We start from the raw sequence: 14,153 nt of genomic DNA, 5'->3' as shown, positions 1-14,153 counted from the left end.
ATTTGTATTACACTTGGACTAGTTCGTTCACATGAAAAGAGTAGCTGTTTTACTTCCTATACTTGGAACAAACTTTTATGCTACAGAAATCTTCCCACTTAGTCCCTACATTTTCCAAGTGTTAATCCAATCCTTTCAAGTTTCACTCTTTCAGAGACAGTACACCTCCCATGAAGGAGCCCTGACCCCACGTGGAACTGAAGTGCAGCTACTCACGAGTGTGTGCAAATGTACGTATGGGTAAACACACACGTGCACACAAAGTTTATCTAGTAAAGCCTTTGCTCCTCAAAAGAAAAGCTTTAAGATGGGGTGTGGGGAACAGAGGAGATAAAACCTCCAAAATTCCTCTCAACCAATTTCAAATTCTACCTCTAGATGAGCCGTATACATTTTAAGCCCTAGGATTTAACAAAGAACTCACAGGCTTAAAGATAACTTCCACACAATTCCAGCGTGGGTATGAAAGTTATACAGATCACATAAAGTATGTACAAATATGAACCCTTCATTCTCAAGTTCTTCCATATAATCAGTTACACTGAGACGAGAGCTGTTTTTTCCCAGTTAAAGGGAGCAAGCATACACAAGTCTCTTTAATTTATAGTCACTACTACAGCCAATTTATCAAAAGAAAGCAGACATTTCACACTAATCTTCAGGATACACACTCCTCCCCCTTTAAATCTGAGAAGCAGCTAACCAAATAAAATGATGTACAATATGCACTGACTTGAAATTTCCAGTAAGTTTAAAGGATACAGACATAGAGAACGGCCATGAAAAAGTGAGGAATCACTCCGATATGGGCTCTTTTTCTTTCTTTAGGCTCTGTTGCTGTCCAGTAGAGAGCATCTAATATATCTTGTCCAAACGATGAAAACAGACGATCTGCTACCTGAGGAGAAAAATTATTGGCAAGGTGTTTCCTTTTCTTTTTTTTTTCCCTGCAACGTGTTTCTTAATATTCCACCGAAGTATGTTACTATAACTCAGATGCAACTCAATCCCAACTGAGTTGGGATTTTTAAATACCGCTGGAAGGCAAGCTATAAAAGAACAGAGATCTTTGTTTACTTATGCAGGGGTGTTTCTTTATTCTCTCACATACAGTGAGTGCTCAAATTCTTGTACACTTAGACTCATTATCTAGATTTATAACAAGGAGTGTCTTACATGGGGGCAAAGATAAAAGGGAGAGGCACATGAAAATCATGGGTCCTCCAGTTTTAATTCTCTAAATTCGGATTCAGGGTCTGAACTTAAATCCTTTAGGACAAATATATAATTTGACAAATATAATATTTGTAAACAATGGTAGCTGTAATTTGTTGTGGATTAATTACATAGTATATAATACGCAGATTTACTTCCTAAAAACATTTTCAGGGACTGATCTCCATGAATATAGTATGATAAGTAACTAGAAGCACACTGAAATTAGAAACAAAAGAAACAAACAAAAAAAGGAGGGCATAGGTCATTCAGGCTTCAGCTGTCATGTGCATCCACACCCAGATCATCAGCCTTGGGCTCCCACAGTCTCTAACCCATCACTCTGTTCTTTTTCACCATGGTATTTATCATTTCCTAATATCTTCTTGCTTATGGTCTTTTTTCCACCTGCAGAATATAAGCTCCATGAGAACAGGCTTTGCTCACCTCTGGATTTTTAGAGTCTAAAGGCAGTGCCTGGCATGCAGAAATTGTTGATTAAATATTTGCTAAAGGAAGACATAAGAGCTACCCACCGTTTGGGGAGTCTCAATGCATGTGTGGCACCGTGCTAAGCCCTACGTACTGCCTCACTGAACGTTCCTAATTCCGCTAGCACCCGCGGTTCACTGGTGAGACAGTAAGAGTTACAGACACTCGACAACCTGCAGCCAAGTTAAGGACAGCAAGGCAGTAAGTGAAGAAGCAGGGTTCGGTCAGAGACGGTTTATCTCTAGATGAGAGTCTGGACTCCCGTCCACTGTGCTGAAGCCACGTCGTCAACCGTAGTCTGCAAAGTGAGTATGTGTTTCAGCCGTTCTGATCAGCAATTTACGGACTCTTTTCCTTAAGGCCTATTCGCGAATAATAGTACCAAGGCCTCCCCGTAGAGGGCTTTGTATACTAGGGGGCGCATTACGTTTGCGGGGTAGGTAGAAGCCCTCGGCACCTACAATCCCCTATGAGGGAAGGCAGGGAAGGGAACTAGTAGGCTACTGGCAGGAAGAACCACTCACGCGGCAGAAGGAAGGAGATGAGCCCAGGCTTTTCTGTATGTGAGAGGGAGGGGAGAGTGGGGAGGCTACTCTGCCTCAAAAACCCACTCCCACCATCTGCATCCTGCTTGGTGGGGCCGAAACGAGAGCACAGGCAACGAGCCTAGAATCAGGAAGCTGGGTGTGGTTTTAAGTCATGTTGGTCAATGAATTGAGGAGTAACCAGGACCGGCCAGAGTTCCATGGCTTCCGTGAAGATACGGAGAACCCTCCTCCACCACAGCAATGCAGTCTCAGAGCAGACAGGCCGGCAGTCCCCACACCACTCCATCTGCCCAACTCAGTAGGGAAAGTCCTTTCTTGGCTCACTTAAAAGGTAAGGAGACTTTACTTGTGTCCCTGAAAAGTAGTATAGGAAAATGCATTTGAATCTCAAAAGTTTTACTGTATCACCTAGGGTAGCTTACTTACTATTTTAAGAATTTATTAAAGCAAAGCCTTTTTTTTTTTTTTTTTTTTTGCTTTGTGTAGCTGCTTATTTTTGTATGAAAGCAGACTTTCATAGGTTGACTGCTTTAAAGTGAAATATATTGTATTAAAAATATTAAGTACTTGGAGAAATTGGGAAACTTCTGTTTGCTTGCTCTATGAAAAACTTCCAAAGCACGTTAAAATATAAATCTATTATAGCAAACACATACAATCCTATCATTTTTCCATAATTTTTAAAGGTCCAGTGAAAAGTATACGTGGGTTTCCAATGAATTTGCAAACAAATTTCCCTAACAACTGACAACTTATATTCTCATGGGGGTTCTGACTAAGCTCCAGGCAGCAGGCACCCTTCTCTCCTACCTGAGGACAATACACGCCCTGGGGACCCAGGACCAGCAGTGGGCACCATCTCGCCAGGATGAGATTCTCCAGCCTCAGACCAGAACCACTTAATCAGAATCTGTATTTTTAACAAGGTCTCTAAGTGACTCTATAAACATCAAGGCCAACAACAGTCCTAATACTAGAGTCGGCGGGCAAGTATTCCATATCAGAAGGCCCCAAGTCTGTGCATCAGCCAAGCCTGTCACGGTCTGGAAAGCTAGACCGACCGTGTGGGTGCCCTAACTCACCTCGAGCATATTGTAGATGATGTACAGCTTGATGACTGACTGCCCCCTTATCAGGTGATACATCATGGAGTAGTCAACGTAGTGCATCATGAAATAGCAGATTACCAAAATGACACCCTTCAGGATGTCACACACCTGAGCAGGCTGAAGCAAACGTCTGTCCCTGAAATGCATAAGAAGTAATAAAAACATGAGTTTTATTTTATGTGTTCTCGAAATAATCCTTACTGAACATGCACTGGCATACAAAAATAAAAATGAGAATTACGTTGATATTTTAAGAACTAACAAATTCTACTGACTATTCAGCAGTGTGAAGTTTTCTGTCGAGTACAAAATATAAAGATGTGAAACCAGAATTACTATTAGAAGTGGGCCCTCTTAACAAGCAAACGCAGAGGGCGGGCATCTGCTGATAAAGTACTTTGAAGCAATGGATTTCCATGATTTTGACACAAGACTTTCACCTCAAAGCCCTGCGGCCCGCTGGCTCAGCCCCTGCGGTACAACGGTAGCCCTCGGCACTTTTTATTTATAGCATAGGCGGCTTCTCCATGTCTCTTTGCAAGGAGTTCATACTTCCATGATGGCGTCATGGTCCATTGGGTGGATGTGCTGTAATATACCGGACACCACTGGCAAATGTCCAGTTTTCTGCAACCACAAACCGTGACGCCATGTACATGTCATGTCTCATACATTAACGTATATCTGCAGGATAAACTCCTAAAATTGGACTTGAAGGGTATGTTCCCTGGACAGAAGCAGCAGAACTGCCCTCTCTGATGGCTGTACCAATTTCCATATCCACTAGTGGCTTATGAGGAAGCCTGTAGCCCAAGTGCATCAATCCAGGGATAGATCAACTTCTGGATCTCTGCCAATCCCACTGCTGAAAAATGGCATCTAGCGTAGTGGCCATTGATTTTTCCCAATGGAAAAGTGCATTTCTTTATATATTTAAGTTATTTACACTTCTGTGAATTCTCCCCTCGTATCTTTTTCTTACTCGCTTGACCTAAGTTGCAAATTGTTTTACTAATTAATATGGGCAGAATCATTGTTTACTTCAGATGGGGTTCAAGGCAATCCACCCCCAAGTATGCCAATGTGGCATATTATTTTGAATTAAAGTGACTGAAGAAACAGCTGATACAAGGACACTCTGACCTCTTCTGTCCCCTTGAAAGCAGGAGATAAATTCCCCCATGAATGGCACCCTCCCTGCACCCGGAGTGACGTAGAAGGCATCCTGATCACCAGAGATAAGAAATCCAGTGCTGAGAAGGCTGTATAAGCAACCCTTGTCACTTCTTCATTAACTTGCTACCCCAAGCCCGAACACCTGGATCTTGTTAGTTCTTCATAAATTTACTCTTTGTCTTAAAGGCATAAAAGCTTCCTGCTTGGTCACTTCTTTGAGTCTCAAATATTTTTATAAGCTCCTGTACATATGAAATCAAATTTTTCTCCTGTTAGTCTGTTTTATGGCAGGTTAATTATTGGATCAGCCAAAGAGTCTAGAAAGGAAAAAAGAAAAAGTTTCCTCCCCTACACTTCTGAGATCACAGCATAAAGAGCTAAACCTAAATTGTGCATGGAATCATCTCACAAATCACAAGGGAAAACACACACACACGCACACACACACACACACAGAAAAGAGGAAATTTAAGATTTCTTTCAGTGGCTATGAAATTCCCGTGACAGGAATGGAAGCGGCTCTGTGTCCGCAGGCGAATTCCTCATGACAGGAAATGCTCCCCCTCCTGTTCGCACAGCTGTTCTGCCCAGTGTCATCAACAAAAGCCCTGAGTACTTTCTTCAGGAGTTACAGAATCTCTTCATTTCCGCCCCAGTGACAACATTCTAGCACCAGCCTAAGGGGTCGGCTCCTTTTCCAGCTGGCCCCGACCTTCTAAGGTCTCCGTATATTCGGTGTTGCCTGCTGACCTATTCTGAGGCTTTTTCCCTACCACTGTCCCCACTCGGATCAGGGGCTCTTTTCTTTCACAGTCTTGCAGAGATCAGCAAGGAATCTGCAAGCCTTCCCAACTGTTACCTGAAACGCTGTTTTACACAAACAGCGAAACATCATTTTACAAATGAGGTTTGTGGTATCAGCTCCACGAGCAGCTGATACAGGACCTCATTCTTATTTCCTATAATGCACACCACACGTGGTTTTCAGCCAGATATGAATTCGATCTGTTCATAGAACACGGGATACTGCAAAAGTCCTGAGAAGAGGCAAATTCTAGGAGAACTAGGTCTACAAAGGTTTCCAAGTAGATGGGAAGACACCGAACTGAAGCAGGGAGTCTAACTGGGGAGACAGGTCAGAATTTGCCTGTGTCAGACCGTAGGTCTTGAGACCAGCGCTACAAACTGACACGCCAAGGGAAATTATTCTTTGCAGCTGAAGTTTTGGGCAAAATTGCTTCAAGGACAAAGCTGATGAAGATCTATCATTATTTCCCTCTCCCCCTGACTCTTTTCTCCAGTGCCGTTCCTCTCTCCCATGTGGAGTCTGGCTGTTTCTCATCGCGGCCCATCTCCCAAGCACCCAGCCCAGAACACAGATCTCTGTCAAGGCCTATTCGATGATCAAGGCAATTCCCTGCCCCTACTTCCACAAGATTAAAAACAGAAGAGGCATTACATTTGTCGAGAGGTGGAACTAAACATATTTTTAATTCAAGCAATGAGAAGAGGAGAGTTTGAACACGTGGCCTATGTGTGACTGCCTCCCCTGCGACAGCCAGGGGACAAACCGGCAATGGTACGGAGTTCACTTCCCAACGCTTCCCCAGAAGCGCAGGTGCGGCTCTGCATACGCTGAATATCACAAATTGCCAAGAGCCGTGGGTCTCTGTATTTAGAAACTATAGGTCATGTTTTATGAATTAAAGAAAATGATAGATACCAAAAGGGGGGCAGTATTAATTAATTTGCATTAATTACCAAGGTGATTTTGATTACTAATTAAACTAAGAAAACTATACTTAGAGCTTTCGGTAATAGATTGACATCTACTTAGTTAAGTGATCTCAGCCAAAGTAATTTTATTTAAGAGACAAAGGGCTTTTACACACACACACACACACACACACACACACACACACACCCAATTATGTGTCTTCATAAACATTTACAACAAAGGACCAATGTGTTGGTATATCTATGAAGGAATACTATCACTAATTACAAGTCATTGTCAGGAATCAGAGCTACCAAACATGGGAAAAATATATCCCAAAATAACACAATATGACACATTTTGAACAAAGATGATAATAACTCACAATTAAGCATAAACAACTTTAATTTAGCTTTATCTTGCCTAGGATTAAACCAGGTTGTAAAAACGACAGAAAAGTTGTAGAAACACCTTATATGACAGTTCAGTTACTATGCAGCAGGCACTGTTCTAGGCACTTGGAATATACTCATTTCCGTGTTCACAATAATCCTATGGGCAAGGTACTATCACCATCTCAGTCTTACAAATGAGGCAAAGTATAGTCAAGAATGTGCCCACAGCTGGACAGTTACTAGTCAAGCAATGGAGGAGCAGGGATTTGAACCTTGGCAGTCTGGCTCCAGAAGTCGTGTTCTCTACTACCATGGTAGTCTCTCTTACCATTCTAGACTTTTCTTTAAAAGAACTTATAAATCAACAAAATGGTACCCTTTCTCTTTCAGCATAATAATTTAATTCTACATTACTTATCACTGTCCTGACATCTCATTTGGAAAAATTTTGTGCTAAACAGCAAATATATCCATCATTTTTGTTATTTCTAAAAAGAAAAAAAAAACAGGACCATATTTCACCGGACCCACTGCTTTCTGTGTGCTCTCTGCTCTGGTGAAAATATCCACTGCTAGTATCATAAGTGGTTGCTCCAGAGAGAACTTTGATTTTCAAAATGAAGGAGTATCATTTAAATAAAGAATAAAAGTAACAGACCTCCTAAGAAACAGACTCTTATTTTCAAATATCCCTGTTAGTAAAAAAGGAAAATTGCAAAAATTAAAATTATTTCTAAGGTGGCATCTTAAAAGGTATCTTTATCTATCACAGCATCTCTGAGTAAGCAAAGACCTAACCTCAAAATAAGTTCACAGTATTAAAAGAACTTGAACCAGTCCCAATATAGGTTTCCTTCTCCATCAAGATATTTTTAGATGACTATCTGACAAGCATTTCCAACTCCAAAAGCAGCTTATCCATAGCCTTGCCAATCAACAACTTGGAATGGGCTTTCAAACAATACTTTCAGGTTCATGTTCTCCCTTATAAATGTCTGTGAAGTGGTAGTTACTGGCAATTCATTTGGCAAATGCTAAAAATCCTACACGAACACATAAATAAGCGGAGGAAGCTGTTGGACAAAGTGAAAAACCCACTAAGGTATAGGCTTGGTTGTGAGTTACTGCAAGACGAGTAACATTAAACAAGATACTCAACAGAACTTAAAATACTTTTAAAATTTTCATGTCAAGCCACTCATACAGAAACCACATGTTCTCATTTCTAAATTTCACCTTTTACTCATTCAGACGCTTCCACTGGACATGCGCAATTATCTATGGAAGCACTGCTGTTGTTTCAAAGGGCTCAGAGATTCATGGGAACCGAACAAGGTGGTGGACAAAGATGCTCTAGGTAGGCTTCTTCCTTCTGCTCCATGGCAGAAGGGAACGTGCTGAGACTAAAGTAAAAACTGGTAGCATACAGAAAGATCAAGAAAAAAGAAAAGGTAACACAAATGAGCAAGAAAAATGGGATAATCCCTGCCTAGTTGATTTTCAAATTGGTGTAGAAAGGTGTCGAGCTATCAGCACGAGATATTTCATTATAAAATACATAGACTGTATCTTTCTTTCTTTCTCTCTGAACGCTTTAACTGTTTGTAGTATAACTAAAAGAATGCAAAATTTTTAAAAAATGTAAAATATTATATGGTTCCCATTTTTAAAAAAGAAGTCCCTTTATAATTTAGAAGTAAATTCAAACACAGTATTGCGATTAAGATATTTTCCTTGGGGCGCCTGGGTGGCTCAGTTGGTTAAGCCTCCGACTTCGGTTCAGGTCATGATCTCGCAGTTCGTGGGTTCAAGCCTCACTAAGGGCTCTGTGCTGACAGCTCAGAGCCTGGAGCCTGCTTCGGATTCTGTGTTTCCCCCTCTCTCTCTCTGCCCCTCCCCTGCTCGCGTTCTGTGTCTCTCTCTCAAAAATAAATAAACATTAAAAAATTTTCTTTTATTTAAAAAAGATATTTTCCTTAATTAGGAAACAGTATTTTAAATCTTAAGTTCTCTTGACATACCGTAGGAAAATAATGACTAAATGCTGAAATTGAATGATTATAAGTCTTTCCTTGGGTTTCAAAATACTTTCAAACTCCCCTAGGAGAAAACCCAACTCGCTTGATAAAGCTACGTTCACTATTTGGAATAATGCAAAATAAAAACTGTGTAGATGGAAGTGGCTAAGCAGCTCAGCTGACTGCTGTGGCATCGAGGAGAAAGTATCACTGTCAAGTCTGAACGAGTGTAATTAAAGATCATTTTACTGGTGATTTTTCTATGTTGGGTGAGATCGTGGTCAAAGCCTGCAAAAATGTGGACAGAGCTTTAGGACCAATAAAGGACAGGGAACCATGTTTTCTTCAGGTGGCCATCTTCAAATGTTTACGTCTGCCTATGCCGTTTTTGTCGTTTCCGTTATAATTAATATTCGTTTGCACTGATGTCAATTTGGCCAAGAGTAGAGAAGGAAAAATCAGGGTTTACTCACCACAAGGAGTCCCTGTGACACCACATTCCATTCTATAAAGGAAGTGAAAGTGCTCCTCCCTTGGGTCTGATTTACGAGAGAGAAAGAGAGAGAGAAGGTTGTCATGTCGCTACACTACTCAGAGTGCCATGGTGAGGAGACGGGACAACAAACCCGATTTAAGAGGACTCTCTAATTAAACAAGTACACTGCTCTCGACACATCAGCCACGCAGATCAACCCTGATAAGAGGAAATCACAAACATACTTGTTTCCCCAGACAGAGCTACCAAGAGCTCTCCCTCCATGTGCTGTAGGGGGTAGATTAACCATTCAGGGCAAAATTGAGGCTCAGGCCTAAGAAGAGAAAAGTCCTGTGTGTGTGTGTGTGTGTGTGTGTGTGCGCGCGTGTGTCTGTGAAGTGAATTTGGGGTGAATTATCTTGAAGGAGGTAAGGCTTATAGAGGAAACCCAACAGCTTAAGAAACCCTCAAGCATTTGATATTCGTAATTCTTCTGAGAGACGAATGCCTTCCTAGGGGATAAACTCTCCCGAGGAAAAAGACACCATTGCCTCTTAAAAACAAAAAAGTCCATGAAACCTCAAGTAAGAGTTCTGTCTAAAACTGAAGTGGGGCCGGGAAATTTGCTTGCATATATTTTATTAGCTGTGATAATACAAGAAAAACACTCTGGCATTTATCACCTAAGCCTACTCTATACTTACTGCCGTCTAAAATGGTTTAGCAAAGTTTTCAAAAATACCAATCAGTTCTTGGCACCAGAGAGCATGGTTTTTCTCTATCATCTCCCTCAACTTTAGCTCAAATGTTATGGAGAATTCTAAAACACAAAATGAAGTCACAAGTTTGAGAAGGAAAGAGCATTCACAAAAATGTAAGGTAAATTAAAAACACTTCCACAATCGGTTATTCTATATTTACTCTAGAAGTAAATTTGGAAAAATGACGTCTGATACCTCTTTCGCACAATATAGAGCAGTCCACTTTTCTAAAAAATGAAATACTTCCATTCTTCCAAGAAACACAGATAGTTCACATAATCAGTCAAAAGGGAAGAAACCTAGGAATCTGCTTTTAAATAATCTGGATGTCTGGGGCACCTGGGTGGCTCAGTCGGTTAACCTTCTGCCTTTGGCTCAGGTCACGATCTCATGCACGATTCAGGAGTTTGAGCCCCACGTCGGGCTCTGTGCTGACAGCTCAGAGCCTGAAGCCTGCTTGGGATTCTGTGTCTCCCTCTCTCTCTGCCCCTCCCCAGCTCGTGCTCTTTCTCTCTCGCTCAAAAATAAATAAACATTAAAAATTTTTTAAAAAATAATCTAGATGTCTTTCTTTTTAGTCTCCAACAAAACATTTGGGGGCAAAAAATTTTCAAGATTGTTAATTCATTAGCAAAAAGTTGTCAAATAAGCATTCCTGAGATCACTATACTTTTTATGGAAGCAGTGCCTCCTTTGTAGGCAACACAAACACACCCACCAAGTCAAGATAATTACCCTGCCAACTTCTCAAAATGAACAATGTTTTAAGAGGGTCAAAAGCTGGCAAAATGCCAGCCAGTGGGGACATCGCAATGAAGGCTGGGTTTTCTTGAGGGCGTGGAGAATGGCCCTGGCCCTCAGCCGGAGTGAAGGGCAGAGTCCTCGTGTACTGAGATGTCAGTAGAGGCAAAAAGCAAACCTAAGCCAAAAACCATGGGAGGTTTACAGAATATTTAGGAATCGGTTCAAAGAATAAATTTCTAAAGCAGAAAATCCGGGAGGCTGTCAGCTTTCAAAAGCATCTCACAAACGCTGCTGGAGATAAGCTCTGCAAGCGGAGGAGGCAAACACACTGATCTCCAATATGGAAAGAAGGCAACAACGTTACACAACTACCGACGTGATCTGGAAACAGTACTGGAGACCACAAAGTCACTGTGTTCACGTCAGCATCCTGATTACCTTGACAAATATCCTTCTCCCCGCTTTGTGGGGGAAGAATTCAACAGAACTAAGAGACTAGGAAGACAGCAACTTTCTTAGAGAAAAGAGACTGACATATAGGAATATAAGAGTAAGGGAACAGAAAAAACCCCCACAACCGAATTCTTTATTGGTCTTTTGAATTTCCTTTTATCCCTTTGAAAAATAAAGTCAGACTGAAGGAAAGAGCACTTTTTGCTTGCTGAAAAAGTTGGAACATAACACAGCTACTGGTGAAGACAAATCAACCTTTAATGGAAGTAGAGAATGCTGGAAGAAAACGTATGAGAAGGCAGAATTTGGCTATTTCTAAATAGTAATTCTGTAAAAACAAATGTATTTTTCTATTCTTCAAAAATTAAAGAGGTCTTAGGCATAATATTAACAATAGCTTTGTTAATGTACTTTTCTTATCCTAGTTCAAGTTTTAAACACTTCAACTTTGGTGCTTTTAAAAATAATGCCCCAAAAGACACTGTTTTCTAAATTGTTCCAAGAGAATATAAATTGGAATGCACGCTAATGGAAGTACAAACTACTCAATTTGGATAAGGCATACTTAAGGTACTAAGACAGTAAGGCAGTATTTTCATATTCTGTGTAATCTGGCCTACATTCACACAGAACACTGAAAGTTGCTGAAGTTCTATTACACAATTTTAACTGCATTTCACGTTAGTTACATATATATGTATACATGTATATAATATTTATTAGAGAGAGCATAAAATGTAATTTTTTAGTTGGTCCACATTGCAGAAATAGCAAGGGTTTGCGCTGGGAAACTTAACGGAGTCATGCATGTAGGGTAACGCGCTGCCCTCTAGTGTCATTTTAGCTCTAAAACCTTGAAAATAGAACACTTTTTATTTGATTTTGAAATGTTACTCAAATTAATTTACACTGAAAGTATTTTAAAGTAATATACAAAAGCAATCATCTCTACTTCATGTGCTAAGAAAAATCTTCAAATATCTAGTAAAGGTCGGCTCCAGGGACCATCAGCCACTCACAACAAAGCCAACGGGAGGAGAGGAACGAAAATGTGCCAGCTCTCTGCAACACCTCTTTTAGTTTTCAGAACACACACTGAAAGACTACTCTCGTGCTATTTTGGTGTCCTGCTTCCACCAAGTGACAAGAAACACTAGAAATGACACAGTTCTAGATGCCTGCACAATAACAAGATGGGTCTTCAAACAGAACCTAAAAAAGGCCTTCGGGAAAACACTGACAAATCTCCACTGCCACTCATTCCGTGAGCCTCCACTGTGTGCTAACATACCCGAGGAAGGACCCACTCTAGAAGGAAGAGAGTTTTTAAGTTGTATTTCCCTCTACTGTTTTATCTCATCACATGCCAACGGCCATACGGAACACACTATGTCTTTGAAAGCCATTCACTTAAAGATGGCTGGAACACAAACTTCCCTCACATCGCTGATCAGAGAAAAACTAAAAAGCTAATTCAGCTCACAGTGTAGACGTGAACATCTCTACATGGCATTAGTTATTTTATGTCAGGTAGCTTCACCTGGCTCTATCTGAATTTCTATGTGGCCATCCTGGCTATGCGGTCCATATGAAGATTTATATTCAGTAATGTTTCATTAGATACTTTTTTCTGGTCTTCTGAAAACTAAAATAACCATAATTTTACTGAGCCCCCGATAGTGATAAAAGGAAAAAAGCTGTATGAGATTAGGCTTTGCTGATGTTAAAATACCCTGCTATAAATGTCTTCAAAAAGGTTTGCTAATAAGAATGAAGCATTAAAAATTCTCCCAAAGGTGTAAAGAATGAACCTGAATTCTGAAAGCTGATGATCAAATTTCTAAAAAGAATCTTCCATTTGTAACACCATTCTCTCGTTCTGGTAGGTAGGGTTACAGAATGTCAAGCATCACATATAACAGTGATGCGATCTTAATTTTTATCATTGTTTTACTCCATGTAATGTGGCAAAGAATTTTTACTCTTTCCACAACATGGTCATCATGACCAATAAATTCTTCCCACTTATACTGGAATGATTTCTTCCTTATTGAAACTGATTAAGGTTCATTTCTAAACGGACTACATGTGTTATTCAGTGCTTACTAAGTATGAAGTATATGCCCATTTACTACTTTAAAAGAGAATCTTCCATGACTTCAGACATTAAAAAAAAAAAAAAAATCAACACACAATTCTGTACATCGACCATTAATTTTGTACCTCAGCTTCCATGGTTAAGTTACTGATAACTTTATTAATCATATTTTTATATATCATGGAATCACTACCTAATTTATAGTTAAATGAAGTTTATTATTATCGTCCATTTCAGTGTCTTAAAACTTTTTCAGAATGAAATGTGTTTAGAAAAGGGATCCATGTGAGAAACGTCACTTGGGCAACTCTGCTAAGAACCGTAAAATGATGTTATAGAGAACGACTCCATAGAGTGGAGACGTGTTGGTGTATCTGTACAAAAAGAGAAATCTGTAGAACCCAAACTTCTAACCTCAATAAAGCATTAAGATCCATGTAAGCTTAACATTTTCATCGGACTGTTCCTAGTTTTGGTAAAGAAGAAAGGAAAGAAACTAGTATTTGTTCTGATCTACTATGAACCAGGCATCATGCTGGGTATTCTCTGTACGCCTCCCAATCTTTGTGGTAAAAGATGCTGGGCTCCCAACATCCCCTTTCTACCGTGATGTGGAAACAGGCTTAGAGAACAGAGAAGTTAGTTCCCCACGTCTCACCAATTAATCAACGTCGGGCTGGGCTGCGCTTTCCCACTAGGACAATGCTCTCCGAGAGCTCCCCCCTCTCACAAATTGGAGGGAGAATCAACAGGAGTCAGCAACTAAGGCTCCACAGCCACGAAGACAGTGATTCTTAAATGAGAGGATGAGGAAGCCCTGAAGTAAGAGCTCCTGAGGAGGTCCTGGTAACTGCCAGCCCAGAACCCAGTTCTCACCCTACAAATGATGCCCAGGAGGTCAAGGGACTTCAAGAACCCAAAGGTACTGGGCAAGGTAGCAACAGTGGCCACA

The 14,153-nt window shown here is 40.5% G+C and overlaps 1 protein-coding gene across 3 annotated transcripts in view; it reads right to left on the bottom strand.

The window, feature by feature from the left end:
- The window catches only part of TAPT1 (transmembrane anterior posterior transformation 1), a 68,853-nt gene that overhangs the window by 26,895 nt on the left and 27,805 nt on the right, over positions 1-14,153 (bottom strand). For all 3 annotated transcript variants that reach the window (XM_045474465.1, XM_045474466.1, XM_045474464.1), the window contains 2 exons: positions 3,338-3,500; positions 763-898 (listed from right to left, as the gene is read on the bottom strand). In XM_045474465.1, the coding sequence (XP_045330421.1) occupies positions 763-898; positions 3,338-3,500 (299 nt within the window). The remainder of the gene's footprint in view (positions 1-762; positions 899-3,337; positions 3,501-14,153) is intronic.

This window comes from Leopardus geoffroyi, chromosome B1, assembly GCF_018350155.1.
Source record: "Leopardus geoffroyi isolate Oge1 chromosome B1, O.geoffroyi_Oge1_pat1.0, whole genome shotgun sequence".
Classification (NCBI taxonomy): Eukaryota; Metazoa; Chordata; class Mammalia; order Carnivora; family Felidae; genus Leopardus; species Leopardus geoffroyi.
Note: the sequence above shows the minus strand (reverse complement) of the source record. Positions and strands in the feature narration are given on the sequence as shown.